This window comes from Macrobrachium rosenbergii, chromosome 9 (genome assembly GCF_040412425.1).
Source record: "Macrobrachium rosenbergii isolate ZJJX-2024 chromosome 9, ASM4041242v1, whole genome shotgun sequence".
Taxonomy (NCBI): domain Eukaryota; kingdom Metazoa; phylum Arthropoda; class Malacostraca; order Decapoda; family Palaemonidae; genus Macrobrachium; species Macrobrachium rosenbergii.
Window position 1 is genome coordinate 51056410 of NC_089749.1, and position 23017 is coordinate 51079426.

Consider the following 23017-nt stretch of genomic DNA (forward strand, 5'->3'; position numbering starts at 1 on the left):
TGTAATTTATGAAAATATTGTAGCTGTATTGAAAAATCTTTTGTAAATGTACAGCCATACATCAGTTAATGAAAACATGAACAGACAGTATGGTATTAGGAGTTTTTGTCTGAGTAAAAATCTACCCCGTTAATAGACTTTTGCTCGGTTGCAGGACAGACAAATACAACTTAATTAAAAGAACAGGATAAGGCATGTTTCATGTGTGGTTCCCAGCTGAAACAAAGAGGCAGTGCACAGTTTACATGTAGCTGTCACTCGGTGCACAACTCTACTGGACTGTCTCATGTTTCTTTGTGCTATATTTTTTGGTGATTCTAGTGCAAATAAGTCATCATTGGAACTAAGGAGGTTAGAAGTGACAGCTAATCAAAAGAAAAATAGGTAGGAAAAGGACAGACAATATTCTCAGTTCATCAACGAAATAAATGTGTGCAAAAGGAAGGAAAATGCAAAGTTCTTGAAAAATGTTATTCTGACAAAGCTATATCAAACCATGTTGTGAATCTACTGAATGACCATGCTTTGTCTCACTTTAGGAAAATTTTAAAATGTGGGTCTTTAATTAGACAAAAATGCAGTCTCAAGAAGAAAGTAGTAGAAAGAAACAAAAGAGAAACAACCCCAGATGCCCAGTTCCCTGCTGTTTCTATACAGTAGAAGGGGACTCCTTTTCCAAAGAATAACATCTCTTCTCTTCACCTTCCTCACCACCTACCACATTTACCATCAACCCTCCTAATTACAGGCAAAGTGAGAACAAATTTGTATTTATTTCATCTATTTCTTTTGACCAATCAGTGGAGGTATACAGATTTTCTTCCATGATTTCGGCATATTACTTGCTAACCTGCATCATAATTGTGAGAAAATCTATTGGCTGATGAACCACAATATCAAGATGTTATGTCACTATAATTGTTTTTCAACAATTGGCATTGACTTTGCCTCTGCTTTTCATGTACGTTCACTGCCTTAGAAGATATTGTGGACATTGATAAGTTAACTTCTTTATTAAAAGTAACTCTTGACTTGGGAAATATATACCTTTGGAGGTTCTTTCCTCCCTTCTATACCCTTGCAGCAATGTTAGTAAAAAGATTGTTGGGCTCTTGGTGAGCTTAACAGTCTCAATGAAGCAACTACCACTGCTCTGTTGTGAACTTATTGAAGGGGTCATGGTGGTTCATTCAGGAGGCAAAGCAGTTGTTCTAACTGCTGTGGGTACATTATGCTTGTGATGTTTCGGATCAGGTTAACTATCCGATCTGTAGATCAGTGGGTTACTGTTATCCAGCAGTCAAGCAAACAGTTTCCTTACAACCATCCAAGTTGCCATGGTGGCATTGATCTTGGCTCCTTTCACCATAAAAACAACAGTCATAGTGTGTTCGTTATTGTGTGAAGGAAAGTCACACATGAACTAGGGACAGGAAAGAATCACCGATACTGTATCCCTACCCTACCCACCATTGCTGTCTAACACTTCCATTCTCTCTCTCCTTAAGAGAAGAAGAGACACTGGATTTGTATTAGTATTTATGTTACGTACTTCAGAGGTAACATGGCGTCAACAGTGGAAAGGGGAGTAGTATTTTTTTAATTCTTTTTGGCACCCAATATTTTTTCATCCCTTAGTGTCAGTCAAATGATCTATAGCCAGACCTTCCCAACCCAAGAACTTTCAGGTTCTTGGGTTGGGAAGAGATCAGCTTCCCTAAATCTGGATCATTATCCCAGCACTTTCTGCTTCAGAGAGGGAAGAAAAACTTTCCCAGCCCTTTCTTCGTCCTCTATCTGTGGCTGATAGGAGGGAAAAGGAAAGAATGGGGCCACATTTCAGAGGGTTGCTTGTCTTGCCATCTTATCTTCCCCTTCAGATTCTATAAGATCCCAAGTCTTCCTTGCAGGAAGGTACTAGAAGTCTTAGGGACCAGTGTCCACAGTTTTCACAGATGCCCCACTTGATTGAGAAGGCTACGGGGACTGGGGTTGGGTCTGAAGATGGACATATGCTGCCAGATGGACTGGCACCAGTTGTGCAGTAGTCCATAATAGGGAATGACATGCTTAGTTCTGAGAAACACATACTTGCAAGTACCTGTCTATCAGAACTCTAAGGTTTCCCTATTTGTGTCTTCTACAGGGTCTTTGCTTTTGAAACTCTGTTATTAGGTTCCCACCTGAATGTTGTATTATACTTCATATATGTTTACACTACAAGTATTTCCCAGTCATTGGGTTTCTCCTGGGCTTCTGCTGTGGGAGAAAGTCCTCCTTCTGTATAAGAAAGATAAAAGTTTGATCTCTACCCAGTTAGCAGACAGGTACCTGGGTGTCGTCATAAGACTGCATACTGGGGGAGGTTTAGTGCCAATTCCCATCATGGCAAGGACATTTTGATCAGCTTTGGTGGATTATCATCCTCAGCCACCCCCTGTCGTCTCATAGGGCAGATTCATGCTCTCTACAGCCCTTCTCTAGCATGGTGATGGGATGACAAGGGGATTTCAATGATTTTCCCTCCTGAAATTTATTGGATTTTGGATGTGTTGAAGGAGGACTATAACACTTCAAAATTATTTGTGGGAGGTTCTTCTGGCCGTAAGACTAGCCTTAATTGCAGGTCAGCATTCTGGGAGTGTGGGAAACATTGCTTCCCTGCAGGTTTCCTAGAGTACAGTGGTTGATAGGTTACTTGGTAGTGTTTCTGTTCAGCACAACCATAGGAGTACCTTGCTGAGTAAATGGGAGGACTTTGTTCTCTCTGCACGGTCACATCTGCAGATGCATGAGTGGATGGTTTGTGACATTGTTGGGCTGTCTATGGCTAGCTGACTAGCTCAGCACAACCATAGGAGTACCTTGCTGAGCAAAGGGGAGGACTTTGTTCTCTCTCTACATGGTCACACCTGCAGTTACATGAGTGGATGGTTTGTGGCATTAGGGCTGTCTGTGTCTAGCTGACTAGCTCAGTAGTTGGGGTCAGTTTGGCATGGAGTGGTTCTTACTCACTGAAGTGGTGGCTTTTCCAGTTAGGCCTGTTGTTTTTTCCTTATGCTTGATCTCATAGCTTCCATGCTGAAAAGAACTTTATATTAGTCTGATCCCCATCCCATTCGTTGGAGGTAATAATGGAAGTTGTATGCCATTATTCTGGGAAAGATGTAGGTTCTATGATTTCTGCTATTAAACCTTTTGTTCTCCTCACTGGGTGGTCAGGAGTGTTAATCCCTTGTTTTCAAATTAACCCTGGCTACTCCTCATGCCTGATAGATGAGAGGCATCCAATATTGTTGACTCATGACAGAGGGCCCTCCCTTTGGTTAGAGTGCTGGTTCAGCAGATCACGGACCCTTCATTCACCCTTGCTGAGACTATCTCCTGTTGGGTTTGGCTGAATGGCTTCCACTTAGTCATAAGTCAGTCTTAAGTTGGGAGACCTTGGATTTCCTCAGTGGTGGTGGTATCCTTACTTGACAGGTTGTTAAGGACTTGCTTTTCCTGTATCAGTTGTGTTGTTCTCTCAAGTGGGGGGTGAACCAGTCTTTTGCAACCTAATCCAAGCACCTTATGAGATGTTGGACAAAGCATGTTGAAGAGCTCTCGCTCAAGATGGTATGTTTGACCAACATAGTCTCGGTGAAGAGTAGTGAAGAGTTTTGTTCTGGCGCCATGTCTCGCTCTTTCTCTTTTTGCTCCTTTCTTGAGTGTGGAGCTGAGTCTCAGGACTAATCAGCTCTGAAGGGAGATTTCAAGAGTTTTTTCTCTGACTTTCCCACTTTGACTTCAATTGGTGGTTAAGGATGAGGTGTTTCTACTTTCCGTTTCATGCCTTAAGATGTTTCATAAAGGATTTTGGCTCTTTTGCTGATGTACCAGCTCCCTCTTCTTTGTCTTAGGCTACATAGGAGGAGGTGCCCAGTAACATCCTTCCCTCTCTAGCTTTGTGAGGTTCCCAGCGAGTTTGTAACTCCTCTGGGGAGGACATCACTCTCTCTACTCATTTGGGAATACATGAAGTCAGGGTGTAGGACTGACTTGAGCCCTTTCGGATGATCTTTGTGGTGCCTCTGGGCAATGAGGGTAGGTGTCTTAATTGTAGGCATCCTGTTCCTCATTTTAACAGGAGGAATTTTGCTCACAGCCTCTACATTTTTTCTCGGGGCCTGCAGTGGTTGCCCTACAGGAGGTGTAGGCTCTCAGTTCTGCCGAGACAGACTAGTATCTCACTTGAGTACTTTAGCTTAGAGTGACTGGACTCACTCCCCAATTTCCATTCTGGATCAGTATCTAGGCTGAAGTATAAGCTGGGTTGGGCTAGAGACAGGTTCTTGCACATTGAGCACCGAATGGTAGCACAGTGTCTAAAATGTATTTCCCTCCACTCTCCCTTATAACAAGGGGAGGGGAAGCATAGGAGAGCTACTTGGTGAACCAATTTTGGGTTTGCCTGGAATAGCTGCCTTCTGCTGTGACTTCTGTCACAGAAGATTTCATGTTTCTCTGTTTTTCCTTACTTGAATACCATTCCCTTAATGAAGGGTACTTTGGCCCAGGGCCTAATACTCTGATCAATCTTCTTACCAAACTGGGAGGGGTCACAGGAGTCATGACATCCACTGATTGCATACATAACTGGGAACATGACATTTCTGGTTGATGTTCAACTCCAGTCACTTGGCACAGACAGCCTCCCACCTAAGGAGTAAGTCTCCTGTCATATAAGGCGATGGACCCCGTAGGGGAATAGTGCCATCAGTGCACCTCATGCATTGCACTTAGGCATTACTTAAGGCTTTTTGCGGTGTACCTTCGGCCCCTAGCTGCAGCCACTTTTGTTCCTTTTACTGTACCTCCTTTAATATTCTTTTTCTTCCATCTTACTTTCCACCCTCTCCTAATAATTGATTCATAGTGCAACTGCGAGGTTTCCCCCCCGTTACACCTTTCAAACCTTTTACTGTAAATTTCCGTTTCAATGCTGAATGACTTCGTAGGCCCCAGTGTTTGGTCTTTGGCCTAAATTCTATATTCATTTCTATAAGGCGATAGTTTGTATTTCCATAGGAATAAATACTAAATTTTTAGAAGTAATTTGCAAGTAAAGGAAGAATGGTTAGTGTTGGTAGGTGAGTGAGGGGTATTCCTCCACTCACCCCTACCAGTTAACTACCTTATCGTGTTCAACAACCATCCCAGCTCACATTGAAGGATATCTCTTCTTATAAAAGGTTCTGGTTTATACACCAAGAAAAAATACAAATTACTTCTAAAAAACTGGTATACAGTATTAAGTTTTTGGTACTGTACATTAAGTTGGTATATTAAGTTTAATATACTGTGTTAAGTTTCTGCATGGTAGGCTTGTGAAATTCCTGTTAAAATGTTTTTATTTGGTGTATTTTTGGAGGTCTTAAGTAGATTATTCCAATTCTCATTAATTCTTATGGGGAAAATTTGCTTTGTATAACAGCATATTGGTTAAAGGACATCCTTCTGGAACAGGTAAAGTCCGTTAACTGAGGCATGACTTATTGTCATGTGATTCATCATATATTGTACTGCAGCAATTACATCCCAAAGAGAGATATGTGAAAAGATATTTGTAGTATTTCATTAGCTGAATAATTTTTGTACACTTTGTGTTGCATATTTATTTTTGAAGTCTTGTAAACAGCATAATGATTTGAAATTGCACACTTCAATTATATTGCCACTCTTGGCTTGCAACCAGTAATCTCACTCGTGTATGCTTCATCATAACTGCAGGTAGTAATTAGTGTACACAGTATTGTGAAATTACAGCAGTGTTAGGTGTAGAGTGATAAGGAACCTGTAGGATTTGAGGGAGAGCCTGCATTTACTTGCTCTTATGGAAGTGAATTGTTAAGGAAATAGTGAGAATGAGGCATTCAGATGTTGTATGCACCTTTGTTTGATCAAGGGGTTGAGATCTCTTAATAATCCAAGTGTTATATGAATTTGGCAATTGACATCCCATTTTTTTGGCCCGTCTTTTGAACCTCATACTTCTGCGCGATTATGAATTTTACGTTACATCAGTTATAATTAGTTTCACAAATTCTAGGCCATCTGCATATCCTGCTTGTTGCTGATCATGCTTGACTGAAATGGAAAGGTCTTAAGAAAAGAGCTAATGTAATTTGAATCATGATGGACTACTTAAAAGTGGCTCATCTGTGTTCTTGTAGTAGAAGGAAAGATTGCTTAGAATGGCTTAATATTGCTACTTTATTGCCCTAATTTCTGATTATTTAACATATTAAACATATTTAACATATTTGCTCTGTCATAAATTATGCATATAAAACTGTGTTTAAGCAAAAACTAAAGTCAGTTAAGGGGATTTGCCAGAAGGCTATGTGCTATGGAAGTATATTTTCTTTGCTGGACTGTCATAGGGCACATACTGATTATTTGTTCTTAACAAAGGAGAAAATTTAAGCAGCATAAAGTTCAAACAGTTGGACAGCCAAATTTGGTAAGAACGGGGACAACCAGAGAGCAGTGAAGGCAATACCCAAGACGCTCCAAGGAATCTTTAGTAACACCTATGTGTACCACACAAGGCATACTATAAGTGGTGCTTCCCTCACAGAGACTAAACATTATGGGTATCTGTAGAAGCCTAATAGAAATTATTTGTATTTTTCCTCATTGAGAGGTGAAAGAAGTTGAGGCAAATTTGTTAACAGTTTTCCTTTTGAAGGTAAAATACACCTGGTTTAGTGATTCATCAGGATACACAAAAGAAACCAGAGCATTATATATATGTAGTAAAGGAATGGTCTGAAACTGTGATACGTTGGAGAGTAAACCTTCTTCATAATAATCCAAGACTTTATTGGTATAAGTCAAATATACAGTAGAGCCATGAACGTAAGCTAATGCTCCAAACTCCAAAGGAATACTGCGCTTTAGGTTTAACAGTAAGGTTTAACTTTATGTAAGATAATTATCATAACAGCTATTTACATAAATAAATAGTTAGGTAGTAAAGGATGCTAAACAATTATATCTTAAACTGCTTAATGAGCAACAACTTGTTACATCTCCCCTTCTTCCAAAAGAAGTTTGCATGTACAGTAAATTAGTTTAATAATCAATAAAATAAATATATATAAATACAAATGCTTAAAACAGTCATTAATATACAAATAAACTTTAATGTACATGTACTATCAGTAATCATCTATGCCATAACATTTAGGTTTACTCTTGAAGCGTGTTGAACGTCTATTTTGGATTTCAGGCTCGGATGTCTTAAGAACATCGTCCTCCAAATAGGCTTCTTTAACGACAAGTGGCTCACAGGCATCTTCGCTTCTCAGCTCAGGTTTACTCTTTTCTTTCTGTTGTGGACTGCAGCTCCGTATCAAACTCTGCTCTTGTAAGATCTGTTCCAGATCATTATCGTCCAATTGCTCGTCAGTATCAACCTCAGTGTTCTCCAAGTCATCCGAACATCTCTCTCCTGTAGCCAATAACTGCCGTCGATTTCTTCTATACTCTCTATTTCCCACCTTGACTTTGTAAGATCTAGGAGCGACTTCTCCCATGCAAAGCGCGGGAGTCCATATCTTACTACCTGGTAGTCTGAGGCGTACCACCTCTCCTGCGGGTATAGGCTTCAATGCACGTGTCCCTCTGTTATAGTAATGGGCCTGCTTGTCCTTTTTTTCCAAGATAACTAAAGAATCTTGCTGTATAGGATATCTAGGCTTTAGTAATGATGACATGCAGGGCATGATAGTTTTACAACGTCTACCCATAAGTCTTTGGGCTGGGCTAGTCAACATGCCTTCTGTTGCCGTGTTATTCCAATTAAGTAAAGCCAAAAACTCTGATTCTCCAGTCAGTTTACACTTTGTGAACATTTTCTTTACTATTTTCACGGCATTCTCTGCCTTTCCATTTGATTGTGCATACCTTGGACTAGAAGTAATGTGTTCAAAAGACCATGTCTTTGCAAAAGAACGGAATTCTGGTGTGATAAACTGTGGCCCATTATCTTTTACTAACTGGTCCGGTATTCCATGACGAGAAAATATAATTTGTAGTTCTCTAACAATGGCAATAGATGTCGTATTATTTACTCTTGATACTTCAAGAAAACTGCTAAAATAATCAGCTACTATAAGGAGTATCCGATTATCAATATAACATAGATCAGCGCCTACTTTTGACCATGGACGAAGGGCAAACTCATGACTTTTCATCGGTTCTTTAGGAGGAAGGTCTCTAATTGACAAACAAGCATCACACTGTTGAACCAATGCTTTCAGATCTGAGGACATTCCTGGCCAGAACAGCGCTTCTCTCATCCTTCTTAGACAACCCTCCACTCCAATGTGTCCTTGATGTGCAATGTCCAACATATGTTTCCTGAGACTCTTAGGAACAATTAAACTATTTCCTTTGAACACTAAACCATCTTCAGTATGCAGTTCATCTCTATAATTATAAAAAGCTCTAGCACACTCAGAGCTTTATTTCTAGCATCTGGCCATCCTTCTCTGATCATTTTTGCAACTGCTTGAAGATTACTGTCACTTCTACTGTGAGCTTTTATCTCTTGCAATCTGTCATCTGTGATCATCAAGGTATCTCGGATCAGTGTTGTAGCTTCATTTTTTACAGTTTCAAGGTAATTTACAAATGCAGAATTTTCAGAGCAATTAGGCAAGAACGCACGGCTTAATGTGTCAGCAATGTACATGCGTTTTCCCTTGACATACTTAACCTCCAAAGCATAATACTGCAGATGTAGCAACATCCTCTGAAGCCTAGCTGGGGCTGCTGCTAACGGTTTCTTGAAAATTAACTCCAGTGGTTGGTGGTCAGAATGCACCGTGACCTTGTCCCGTCCATATACATAATGGTGAAACCTTTCACATGCAAAAACAATAGCTAGACATTCCTTTTCAATTTGTGCATAACGCTGCTCTGCCTCTGACAAACTTCTGGATGCAAAAGCCACGGGCTGGCCATTCTGCAAAAGGGCTGCTCCAACTCCATACTGGGATGCATCACACTGAATAGTAACCTCTGAAATTAAACTATAATAACGTAGAACAGGTGTTTTACTGGCTGCCTCTTTAACAGCTTTGAAAGCTTTTTCTTGAACATCCTGCCACACAAATTCAGAGTTCTTGTGCAGAAGATCCCTCAGAGGAGCGGTCAGTTCAGCTAATTTAGGCAGAAATTTAGCTAGGTATTGCACCATTCCAAGAAATCTTCGTACCCCTGCAACATCTTTAGGTGCTGGCATCTCCACTAAAGCTTTCACTTTCTCAGGTCCTGGTTTTAATCCTTTGTCTGTTGCTACATGACCCATAAATGAAACTTCAGTTTGTCTCAATTGGAGTTTATCAGTTCCCAGTACCACGTTTCGCTCTTCACAGCGCCTGATAAAGGACTGAAGATTTCTATCATGATCATTTATAGCCTCTTTGTCAGTAGCTCCTTTTCCATACACCAAAAAGTCGTCTGCAATTACTTCAATTCCCTCAAGTCCCTCAATCAGCTGATGCATACAACGCTGAAAAACTTCCGGTGCCGAGCATATTCCAAATGGCATTCTCAGCCAGCGGTAACGTCCAAATGGAGTATTAAAAGTTGTTAAGTACGAGCTCTCCTCCTCCAAAGGCACATGCCAAAAACCGTGTTTCACTCCAAGACTGTGAACACACGAGCTCCTGCAAGACGAGAGGCAATGTCTTCCAGTGTTGGTAACTGATAGTGCTCACGAAGCACTGCCTTATTTAGATCCCTTGGATCAATGCAAATTTGTATTTCTTTATTTTTTTTAGGTATTATTAATAAGGAGGAGACCCACTCCGTTGGCTGCTGTACCTTAGCAATTATGTTTCCACTTTCAAGCTTATCTAGTTCCTTTTGCAGGACGGAACGTACTGCTGCAGGTACCCTTCTAGGAGCATGCTGCACTGGGTTAACAGACTTATTAACTCTGATTTTATAACTGTAATCAAGCTTACCGGCAACACCTCTGAAAACTTGTGGATGCCGCTCAATCAGAAGTTCCTTTGTGAGCAGGCTGAATTGACGTGCAAGGCTTTGTCACATATAGGATTAATCTGGTCATTATCCTTTATTTCCAGAATATTAAGCGCCACACATGCTTGATAACCCAAAATTGAATGAAATCGCTGACCCTGCAACAACTCACATTTCAAATTAATGGTACGAACTCCCCGCCAAACACGAATACACACATTGCCAAAGGAATGAATGCCTTTTTGCCTATAAACATACAATGTGGTTGAAGACGGCCCTACCTCCTTCAACTCTGAGTCACTAGTTGCAGCTTGGTACACATGGAGTGGCAGTACATTACAATCTGCTCCTCAGTCTATCTGAAATCTTATGTAGCGCAGTGGACTAACTTTAAGTGTAACAGTTTGTTCCTTACTCATCTTGATACTAGCTACTGTTTTCACTGTGAATATACATGACGAGTCGTTTTCTTCCAAATCAGCCTCCCTCATGCTATTAAGCGATTTCAAATTCGTTTGTTGCACCATTAATGCAGGACATTTAAGCTTAAAGTGATTAAGTTTTTTGCAATTTATGCACCACTTACCCCAAGCTGGACAAACTTCCTTTAATTTCCTGTGACTTTTACCACAGAACCTACCATCAGTAATCCAGTCCGTTTTTTCCATTTTGCGATGAACATCCGTCACTGGCTTCATTCTTCCAACTGGATCCTTCAGCTTTGTAGATACAGTAATAACCTTGCTTTCTAATACTCTGTTGATCTCCTCTTGCTGTGCTATAGATACCTCGCTAACTCGACAAATCTCTAAGGTTCTCTCCAAAGTTAGATTCCTTTCCCGAAGAAGACGATCTCTGACCTTATCATCCGAAATGCCAAACATAATCCTGTCTCTTAATATTTCTTCTTGTGTTATATTCGCAAAATCACAACCCAACGCTATATGACACAGAGCCGTTACATACTGATCAAAAGATTCTCCATCCATCTGTGCCTGAATATTGAAACGGTAACGTTCAAATGCAGTGTTTTCGCAGGTGAAAATATTTTTCAAATGCTGCCAGCACTGCATTCTGATCTTTCCGATCTTCATCAGAAAGTTGAAATGTGCTGAAAACTTTATGAGCCTCAGGCCCAATAACTGTAAGTAACACAGAAACTTGCACTTCGGGAGTCTTTTTACTTAACTCTGTTGCGACAGCATAGCACTTCCACCTTTCTCGCCATTCCCTCCACCTTTCTGCTGCATTCCTATCATCCACATTGAAACTGGCGGGTGGCGGAAGACTGTGAAACGAAGACATCCTGGTATTTCTGCACGTATGGGTCCATTAAAATACCGCTGCCACCATGTGATACGTTGGAGAGTAAACCTTCTTCATAATAATCCAAGACTTTATTGGTATAAGTCAAATATACAGTAGAGCCATGAACGTAAGCTAATGCTCCAAACTCCAAAGGAATACTGCGCTTTAGGTTTAACAGTAAGGTTTAACTTTATGTAAGATAATTATCATAACAGCTATTTACATAAATAAATAGTTAGGTAGTAAAGGATGCTAAACAATTATATCTTAAACTGCTTAACGAGCAACAACTCGTTACAGAAACGTAGATCAAACTGCTTAATTCTGTCCTTCACAATTTGCCCACATCTGAAAGAATTAATTACAGTTGACCCCCAGTATGTGCAGAGGATGCGTACCACTACCCCCTGTGAATAGCTCAAATCTGCAAATACTTAAAACCCCTCTAAAAATGCTTACAACTTCCTATTTTGATAGTTCAAAACCACAGAACCCTCAAAAAATGCTTATAGCTGAATATTTTAATAGTTTTATTATGAAAAGTGCATTGTGTCACAAAAATTATATGAAAATACAGTAATTTGTGAATATTTCTTTATTGAAAAATACCACGAATAGGCGAATTTTCCTCAAATAATGTGCATATAAGTTCCATAGAAAAATCCACGAATAGATGAAGCCGTGAATCTGGAACTGCAGATAGGTGGGGGTCCATTGTATTTGATTGACAAAGATGAGTAACTGGCATTAAAACACGTGGTCATTAGTGCTCTGTCTACAGGAATGGGAAGCCTGCTTTTACAGGATGGTCAAGGCAGTATGCAGGATGGATACTGTTTAGTCAAGGAACTCTTGAGAAGAGTGCATCAAGTACTGTTGTATATGTCATAGGGGTTTAATCTTTGTAATGTACTTTGCTGTCCAGTGTCTTTAGGAAACACGCTACTCAGTCATTTTGTTAAACTTATCAGTAATGAAAATAGTAATAGAAAAGCATAGACTACAGTATTAACAAAATAGTAATAGGAAAGCATAGACTACAGTATTAAGGTTACTTTTATATTACATGGAAGTATATGATATATTACATAGAAGTATATGGTTTATGGAGTACATCAATTGCCTTGGAGAAATGAATAAAAAGTCCCTAGTTTCTTGAACAAGAAACAAAGGGAATGAATGTTGTAGATGTGAAAGTTGAAGTGACAGTAACTCAGTTGTTAAACAAGAATCAGGGAGGTGAAACACAGTAAGATTAGTTCTCAGGATTAGAGGTAAAGGCTAGGTCAAGAATATTTTCAGTGTTGGAGTCATGAAAAAAATGCTGGAGATTTTGGGAAGTTTAATATTTCTGAAAAGAGTCCAAGTGATATATGCCCTCTCTAGCTGTGGTTGTGACATTCTCTTATCAGTACAATTGATTTTATCAAATATTGCACACTATATTGGAGCTTTTTTATTATACAGTATTTCTGTTTCTGACTATTTTGCAGATGTTTTATTGAGAACATGGCTGTCCGATCAGGTGCTGGCACTGTTGAGGACTCTACGACGCAGACTGAAAGACCTCCTAGCTCATGTGAACCCAGCAACCCACCATCTTTAGTAACAGAGGTAGCCACTTCTATTTTTACTTAGATTTCTGGATTTCTAAAATCTTATAAAGATGTAAACTTCTCTTATTTAAATTTAATGTCTGCTATTGACCTCTTTCACAAACGGTGGCAGAGTTGCCCATGTGGGAGGTATCTTGCTTCATATTGTACTTCCTCATTCGTGTGAAAATTTCTTTTTATTTTTTAACCACTTACTGTCTGAATAATATCAACATTTATAATTGTATGTTGAAGGACAGAGACATTTGCTATAATTTTATCTCTGTATTTTATTAAATGATTTAATAGTCCCAATAAAATGCTGAGATATTTAAAAAATTTGTTTGGTAATGGAGTTGAGATGACTAAATTATCTCTAGTTAATATTTATCATAAAGCATGAAATTCACTTTAAATACAGCAGTAACTCTAGTTCCCAGTATGCAGATTTGTAAATTTGCAGCGCAGTGTATAGCAATATTCTCTCTTCCTCCAAGATGCGCATGTCTGTTCTTCTTGCACAAGAGTCTGATGATATTGCAAATGCAAAGAGTGAAAATGCCACCAGCCCTGTTCCTCCTTCAAAGAGAAAGACAGGTCGTAAGCATTCCAGGGAAAAACAGCAACAGTATGGATCCAAAGATAGTGTCAAGATTGTCAATGAAGTTGGGTGTCCAAGAAACAAGGAGGTGTGGAAGTCACTTATTTCTATTGATAGTTAATGTTAAGGATAATGTTACTTTGTCCATCTACTGTCTCATATTTTTTTTCTTAACTGTCCTCGTTCCCTCTTGTCATCCTAACCCTTTCACTGTGTGAAGGCTAATTACTTTAAGTCCCTTTCCCCAGAGTAATGACACCAGAAATAGGCTTGACAGATTTAAGTTTATTCTTTGTCCCAAATGTTAAGGAATTTTTAGTAGGTTTAAAAATTTGTCATTTCCCGAAAAGGTTTAGTTTGTTATGCTAGGGTGGACATGCATTGTGCAAGCCAAGTATTTGTAACAATAATGGTAATGTGAAGGTTCAAGTAATTAAGACTTGCCTGGTATAAGTGAAAGGGTTAATGTGATTATGTTAGTGTAGATTTGATACGTTTTGTAAGGTAGCATTGTGTATCTGTAGTTTGCTGATATGAGTAAGGTAGGCTGTAGCAGTGAATTTATATTCTGCCAGCAGTGTTCATTGATTTTTTACTTTTCTATCACAGTATTAATTGATAGCAAGATTGGGAACTCAGAAGTTATTGAATATCTTCTTAGTTTTATGTAGATGAGGAAGGTGCCCATGGTAATTGTTTCTTGTGAAGTTGATGAGCACTGTATTTTTAATCTGTTATCTTTTTGCTTGCCTTTGTACTTTAGTTTCCCTTGTTTATAGTTTCAAGTTCTCTGAACAGTCTTTGATAAACTTTTAACCTGCACCATTCATAAACCTGTTTATTTACCTTTATCAGCCTGTGGATCCTGCAGAAACAAGAAGTCTACTTGATGAGGACAGGTCAGAGGTTGAAGGTGTTAATGGAAGCAGTGTGAGGGCTTTATCTCAGGGTGCACATTGTATTGAACCTGTGGATGAGCCAAGAGCACCCCAAGCAGAGGCTGAAATTGATGATGAAGGGGATGAGAGCCAAGAAATAGAAGAAGAAATTCCTGATGCAGATGAAACCTCCGAATCACTAACTGGATTGATGGACTCTGCTGTGGGAATTGGTACACAACAAGAGGAAGGCGATGACATTTCCCAAACAGTCACAGGATCCCCTATTTTGACACCAAGAAAGGTAAGTTCTCAAGTTTATCTCTCTTAGAGGAATTTAGTGTAAAACAGTATTTTAAGAAAGTATGACAGACTTGTGATGTGTGTCATAACAAATTAGAATTAAATGGTTTTCATTTTTCTCCAAGGATTTAGGTGTTAATCTTGTAAGTCATATAATGTGGGTTCTATTCTTTCTGTGAGTCTAAACTAACCGTACTAAGTTAACAAATGTCCTTTTATTTTTGCTCCAATAAAGTACAAGCTGTTGATTTACAGATGCAATTTTCCCAGGTCTTGGTAGATCATATTAAGTCCCGAATTTTAAATTGTTAGTTTTATGATTTTTGTGTGCCTCCTTACTTGTCTGTGTTGTCATTTATTATTTGAATCTCCACTAAGTAAGACCTTACATCCTTATGGTTCATCAAACCTGTAGATTTTGATTGCTTCAGGCCAGGCTGTGTTGGAGAAATACTGAATTTCTCTGGTCCCACGGTCAAGACAGAAATATGTGGTATTGTTTGAGATCCACCTAGTAAAGAAGAATGAGAGTTTGGATAAAACCTGTGTTGTGGAAAGTGTACAAGTATTGAAGAGAGCATTGATTTGATATATGGTCCGCCAAAGTACAGTCAGCATGAAGTCTGTCAGACAGACTTAGACAAATTGGATCTAGTCTTGATAGAGTGTGATTGTAGACAGCACTGAAATGGGTGCATTTTGACTATGACTCTCAGGAATGGCACAGCACAGAAAAGACATAAATGTTAAGATATCTTCCTCAAATTTTTTCCACCAGGAAACTTCTAGCAGTGTCTAGAGTGCCTGCTCTGCAAGAATTAGTGCACACTACTCCCTTTGCAGAAATTGATAATCCAGCAACTTTCATTCCATGTACTATAAAACTGTGGAATGATCTTCCAGTCAGTGCCATCGATGCTAATGCTGATAAATTAGAAATTGCTGTAATATCACTTTAAAGAGCCATGCACCATTCCATTAATCTTTCTGGCTTGCATTGTATATATTACTTATTTTCTTCTCTTTGTTCCTTCTTATTCCCTTATTATGGGCTTTTTATTCAAAGGAAACTTGTGATTTGTAAGTCGGTGACCTTTTGATAATAATAATAATAATAATACTGAGGCATGAAATAACATTAATGGCTATGTCCAGTTTTAGCTGGGTCTTGTCCCATTTTCAAAATATTATTATTATTATTATTATTATTATTATTATTATTATTATTTATTATTATTATTATTATTATTTTTATAGACTGGCATGTTGTTACTGCAATTATAATTGTAGTGATATTATAAATACAAGATGGCAGCCTCATGAGGAGTTTCCTAGTGCATTACTGGTTGCTGTGCAAGTGTAACTCCTGGTCACATTTTTGGGGAGGCTTGCATTCTGTCTCTGGAAAGTGAGCTGTCATGGTGTGAGCTGGGAGTAGTTGAGATGAAACTAGTGAGGAGAGCAGCACAAAAGTAGTTATTGCTATATTCAGATAAGGTAACAAAGGAATATCACAACCTGGAGTAAGTGGAAAAGGACCAAAGGAAAATTTGACTTCTGTCTCCGTAGTGAAGCTTTGGACTGAGGACACAGGTTGTTTATGGAGTTGTGTCGTGTGTGGTTATGTGAGGTCTTCTTGACCATGGCACAAGTCAGGGGTTTCATAGAAGGTGTAGGTATGCCTTGAGCCAAAGCACCATGAAACAAAGGGCATTCTAATTGATGAAGAAGTGAAAGGAGACTGATGCCCTATCGTAAGATGAAATGGCTAATGACATATCTGTTGGCATTTTTGGAAAACATCATTTCTAAGATCTTTTCTTTGCAAGAAGAAACCATTGATCCAGATAACATTCTTTACACATACATTGCATTTTGTCTTTGGCAAATGCTGTTAATTCAGACAAGATGAACACTCACAGAGGTCTTTATTTACAGAAGACATGGAGCTGCAAGCCCTGCTTGAAAATATTGCCCTAACATTTATGCTGAGTTGTTGTCATAAGTAGGCTGCTTGAATTGACGAACATTAGCCTGTGAGCTTGATTACAACAAGCAACCCCATATTGCTGCACATGAGGCTACACAGTTTCCAGACTGTAAACATAAATGTAAACTTGATCACCCCGTACATTAAGAAAGAACTAAAGCCAAATATACAAAAAACTAGATTGAATTCATACAAACAGAAAATCCAAAGCTGATGTTAACACAAAGAAAATATAATTGATATAAACAAACACATATTACTGTCTTAAAAAAAACAAAGATGTAACAGTAAATCTACCCAAACTTAAGGAACAGCCATTTAATGAAAAAAGAATTATTAAAAATAAATTACTTCATTCTATATGAACATAAAATTACAAGAGCTCACAGAAAAGTCCCATACTGGGAGACAGGAAAATGTTAGTTCCCTTTGTATGCACAGACTAAACAATTACTAATTAAACTGAATTTACAAGAGGAAATAAGGGGCATAAAATTAACACAATTGACAAGGAGGAATGATTAAAGTAAAAAATAGGCTGGCACATCACAAAGGTGATGTGGAAAAGCAATAAGATGAGCTGTGATCACTAGTTATATGTTGGGTACAGGCATGCACAGTGGGAATGTTCAGCATGGTGTGATGGAGATATTTTTCCTTTGAAATAAGACATGATCAGTAGGTTTATAAAGAAAAATTGCATTTATAGTTCTGTTAAAACATAACCACAGTACGTACTAAACTGATTGCTGAGGCTTAAAGGGTGTTGATGGGTACCAAAATTAGCACAATCCAGTAGGATATTCTGCTAAATATTTAACACTGAAAGAAATTCAGTTATTCATCCCATAGTATTTATATGATGTCCCATTAAGGATCATAAAAAAAACAGACTCATTGATTTGTTTGAAACTGTATTGTATTTTGCACATGAAAATGCAGAATTTGCCGTGCATGCTGTTGGGAAAAAATTACTGGTGATCAGTACGATCTTGGAATAAACATGTTCTTTGATGGCCTGCATATTTAGTTTAATGGTGTTTCTTTTTGTTACTTTGGATCTGCCACCCTCCAGGCTCCCTTGTATGAACCTTATATAAATTTTTAGTCCAGTTGTGTGATTAGTTTTTTTTTATGGTAAATACTGAAGATCTTTCCTCCTTGATAGGTTGGATAGGTGCTTACAATCAAGCAGTTTTGCAAGAATTACTTCTCAAGAGCTTTATGTGAAAATATGCATTTTAGATTAAGATTTGATGGCTTTACTTTGTTCGGTAAACTATTGCCATAAATAGTAATGCTACAGCCAGTGCTATGTGAGTTTATGCTCCCAAAATAAGCATTTTGTGAGATTACTATTTGGTAGTATGCCATTGCTTGGTTATGCTGGGAAAGATAATCCAGCATGCAGTCATGGATTACTTGGGATGACTGCTTGGGGTATTGGTTTTCAGTTATCAAAGCTACTAACAATCTTTACATGTTTAACATTTAAATGGAATTATATATAGGGTTAAAGATTTTAGTGTTACCATTTGTAGGATTTTGATATTGTTACAGATATGGAATAGTGTTTGCTATGAAGTCATGTGTTTGTTCTCTTTTACATGCCATAAAGGAATATGGTGTGATCTCTTTTAAGGTGGTTTATGAAAATTCAAGGAAAATTGTAGTTTTTATCAGAAATTTGATGTTCCAAGTCCTTAAAAAGTTAAGATGGTTATGGAAAATCAGATAGCATTTTTTTTACAAGATATCTCATTAGTTTACATTGCTATTGAAAGGACAAAGACATCTTTCCAGAAGTTAAAACATTATACTGTGAAAATTAGGTGTGGAAGTTAAAGTTTTATTTTTAAAAAGTGCACTAGACAGTAATAGCATACTATACTTACATGCAATAGAGAGATCTTGGATATATTACACAATAGAAGTAAGAGAGTTAGAGTTTTTATACTTGGCATAACATTTAACTAGTATTTAACCCCCAGTTGGCTCTTTTCATTTCTCATTACAACGTATACATTTTCCTTTTAATTACTAAATTGTGGTATTTAGGATAAACATGTAAGCTTTCAACTCTCAGCACTGTATCTGCCGCCTTTTCAATTGCTTCAATGATATTTTTCTACTTGTGTATGGGTATGGCTTTGATTTCCATATTTCACTGAACAAGGAGATTGATTGCCTTTATTGGTGATTGTACCCTCTGAATTCACTTACATTCCCACCATCCTTCTCACTATAAGAACAGAAAATTTTTTTTTGAAATTTGATAAGGGTATGTAAGTTTCTCAGGCATAAGGGAATGATGGGAAATATTGCCGATAGGTGTAAATTTTTAGTCAAGTGGTTGTGGGTTGAATTGCTTATTAATGACATTTGAGTGATGATAAGGAAACACTTCTGCAAGTGGTATACTTATCTGAGACAAGTATTTATATAGTCTCTGTTGATTACACTTGTATCAACAGTATTGTGTTGCCTTTCAGAATTTAAAAATGAGGTCACCATTTCTATTTTCTGAAATGGAAGATTGGCAGCTGTGGCAGATGTTTTATCAGCCCTTGTAATAATTATCACCTTTCCTTATTCTTAAGATGTTGAGAATTTTAGGCATAACCAGATACCAAATCTTCCATTGTCTCCATTATTCATGCTTGGCATTCTCTGTTTTTAAGAAGCCACCTGTATGAGAGTTAAGAATGATAATTCAGTGGTCTACTGGCTATGTGTTTGTAAGGTATTAAGAATTTTAGACATAAGGAATTATTAATATTGCTGTGAACGTATTTTGATTGTGGGGGGAAGAAAAAAGGGGAGACTGTCATAATAATAACATTAAAACTGAAAAATAAAAAGCAGAACAGGTGTATAAAGGAAGTGTCAGAAGATATAGCACTGAAATGAAGTTGATGCAATCCTTTGAAAGTAGGCATACAAAGGGCAGCAAAAGTATGCTGAGTGACATCCAGAACTGAATGCAGGCTTTGGCAAAGAATATAGAGGTATGCTGAGGGAAGAAAAAGGCTAACAGGCGGGTGTCAGAATCTCAGCATGGCAGATTGGAAAGAAAATATCAAAGGACAGCAAAGAATTGGGGGGAATGGTATCTGAATCTCAACATAGCAGAGTGAAAAGAGAAACTGCCCAGGACAGCAAAGAATTTGGAGAAATGGAATCAGAATCTTAACATGGCGGAAGGAAAAGAGAAAATATCCAGGACAGCAAAGAGTTAAAAAGAAAGGTATCAGAATTTGAACATGGTAGAGGGAAAAGAGAAAATATCCAGGACAATAAAGAGTTGGGAGGATTGGAATCAGAATAGAAGGAATGGAATCGGAATCTCAACAAGGCAGAAGGAAAAGAGAAAATTTCCAGGACAGCACAGAGAGGGGAGGAATGGAATCAGAATTTCAACATGGCAGAAGGAAAAGAGAAAATATCCAGGACAGCAAAGAGTTGGGAGGAGTGGAATCAGAATCTCAACATGGCAAAGGGAAAAGAGGATATATCCAGGACAGCAAAGAGTTGAGAGGAATGGCAGCAGACTCTCAACATAGCAGAGGATATAAAATCCAGGATAGCAAAGAGTTGTGAGGAGTGGTATCAGAATCTCAACATGGCAAAGGGAAAAGAGGAAATATCCAGGACAGCAAAGATTTGGGAGGAATGGAATCAGAATCTCAACATGGCAGAGGGTAAAGAGAAAGTGTCCAGGACAGCAAATAGTTGGGAGGAATGGAATCAGAATCTCAACATGGCAGAGGGAAAAGAGAAAATATCCAGGACAGCAAAGAGTTGGGAGGAATGGAATCAGAATCTCAACATGGCAGAGGGAAAAGAGAAAATTTCTAGGACAGCAAAGAGTGGGGAGGAATGGAATCAGAATTTGAACATGGCGGAAGGAAAAGAGAAAACATCCAGGACAGCAAAGAGTTAGAAGGAAAGGTATCAGAATTTGAACATGGCGGAGGGAAAAGAGAAAATATCCAGAACAGCAAAGAGTTGTGAGGATTGGAATCAGCATCTCAACATGGCAGAGGGAAAAGAGAAAATATTTGGGACAGCAGAGTTGGGATGAATGGAATCATAATCTCAAAATGGCAGAGGGAAAAGAGAAAATTTCCAGGACAGCAGAGTTGGGAGGAGTGGAATCAGAATCTCAACATGTTATAGAGAAAAGAGAAAATACCCAGGACAGCAAAGAGTTGGAAGGAAAGGTATCAGAATTTGAACATGGCAGAGGGAAAAGAGAAAATATCCAGGACAGCAAAGAGTTGGGAGGAATGGAATCAGAATCTCAATATGGCAGAGGGAAAGAAAATATCCAAGACAGCAAAGAGTTGGAAGGGTATCAGAATTTGAAAATGGCAGAGGGAAAATATCCAAGACAGCAAAGAGTTGGAAGGAACTGTATCAGAATTTGAACATGGCGGAGGGAAAAGAGAAAATATCCAGGACAGCAAAGAGTTGGGAGGAATGGAATCAGAATCTCAATATGGCAGAGGGAAAAGAGAAAATATCCAAGACAGCAAAGAGTTGGAAGGAACTGTATCAGAATTTGAACATGGCGGAGGGAAAAGAAAAATATCCAGGACAGCAGAGGTGGGAAAAACAGAATTAAAGCTCAGCGTGGATAGCAAATGGAATAGGAAAAATGAGAAAGTGTAAAATGGTCAAAGTATATAAAAGATTAAAATGGAGGAATTTTAAGTGGCAGAGAAGAGAAGAGTGGAACCATCTAAACAGTATTTTGAAAATCTGAGGCCAGAAAATTCATTCAAACTGAAGGATGTTGGCATGATAGAAAGATCAGCAGAAAATGTAATGGTGTAAGAGTTTGAAAGAGTCCTTTGGAAGATCAAATGGGACAAATCCCAGGATCATCAGGAATAATGAGCAGATGAGCAGAAGCTGACCAAAATACATGAAGCCCTGATAAAGGAAGAGGGAAGACCATAAAATTGGGAAAAAGATGATAACAGTAGTAATATACAAATATAATGGTGATTCATTAAAGTGCTTTAACATGTTGAGAAAATGTTGGGGAAAATGCAGATAGAAATTCTGAGAAAAAATTGTTAGGATTGACAATTGTCATTTTGGCTTCATGGCAAAGGAATAAAAAAATGGAGGTGTCTTTATTATGTGACAACTACAGAAGCACAGTACTACAGTATAGCATTTTGGTAAATTTTGAGACAGCAAGTATTAGCACCAAGGATTGGCACAGCTCTTTGCTGTTTATCATTTTAATGTAGGAAACTACATAGGGTTCAGAAATGTAGGACCCATGGAAGTTCTTGTATCCAGATAACCTAGTATTAACAGCAAAATCAAAGGAAGAAGCTGAAGGATGTGTAAAAGACATGGAGTGGAAGGGAGGGAGACTGCTGAAAATCAGTGTTAGCAGAGCTAGGGTTATGGGGAATTGAAAGGAAGCAAAGGAAATTCATATGTAGATGCTGTGGGATAGGTGTGGGGTTTGACTCAATGTTATGTATGAAATGTAACAAATGGTGTTAGGGGAAATGCTCTATGCTGCAAATGTATATGGGGTAAGAGTTTTTGATGCTTGAAATGTATAAGAGCAAATGCAGAAGAGAGGGAGAAGGAGTACCGTGTTGTATTGGAGTGGGAAGCCTTAGAATAGGCAGAACATTTACACTACCTTAAGGCCATTCAGGACTGTGATGCAGGTGCTGAGAAGGCACCAAGGAAAAGAGCAGCAAGAACTGTGGTAAAGTGGAAAGACAGTGCTAGGTTGCTTGTAAATAAAAGTATCCCATTAGTAAGCAGAGAAGACAGAGACTTGGGCACTAGCAAAGAAATAGAGGATTCTAAAATTCATGGTTGGGGTGCAGTGGAAAGATCATATTACAAATAGGGAAATTATAGAGAGATAGGATTTTAGCAGATGGAAAATAGATGAACTCAACAACTATATCCTCAAGGAATTAAGAATTTTGGAGGGTGTATTTGGAAACCTGCTGATCTCTGTAATGTAACCATAAAATATAAAGGTTTCAAGAAGGAATATTCCTACTGCTTTTTCTATTATTGCCTTTTTTATTTGAAACACTCCTCCATTACCTGCTGGGTCTCATATTTTAGTTCAGTCATGTCTGAATTCTAATGGCATGAAATGGGCTATCAGTAGCTCTCTCTCTCTCTCTCTCTCAGCTGAATTTTCTAAAGCCAGATCCTCTATTGTATAGTAAGTAGCTATGCATTTTGCAAAGTTGCATATGTAATATGAGATACACAGTAGCTCACAAGTGGAAAAAATATTGAGTCA

At 38.3% G+C, this 23017-nt stretch overlaps 1 protein-coding gene across 13 annotated transcripts in view; it reads left to right on the forward strand.

Annotated features, from left to right (window-relative positions):
- Mrgn1 (Mahogunin ring finger 1) overlaps positions 1–23017 on the forward strand; it is a 109869-nt gene that overhangs the window by 69524 nt on the left and 17328 nt on the right. For 8 of the 13 annotated variants that reach the window (XR_010854082.1, XR_010854083.1, XM_067109081.1 and 5 more), the window contains exons 9-11: positions 12843–12963; positions 13442–13633; positions 14401–14727. Coding sequence is in view for 10 of the 13 variants with exons in the window: in XM_067109081.1 (XP_066965182.1) it covers positions 12843–12963; positions 13442–13633; positions 14401–14727 (640 nt within the window). In the remaining 3 variants the exon portion in view is untranslated. The remainder of the gene's footprint in view (positions 1–12842; positions 12964–13441; positions 13634–14400; positions 14728–23017) is intronic. The other 5 variants (XR_010854084.1, XM_067109084.1, XM_067109085.1 and 2 more) reach the window with 1 other exon arrangement.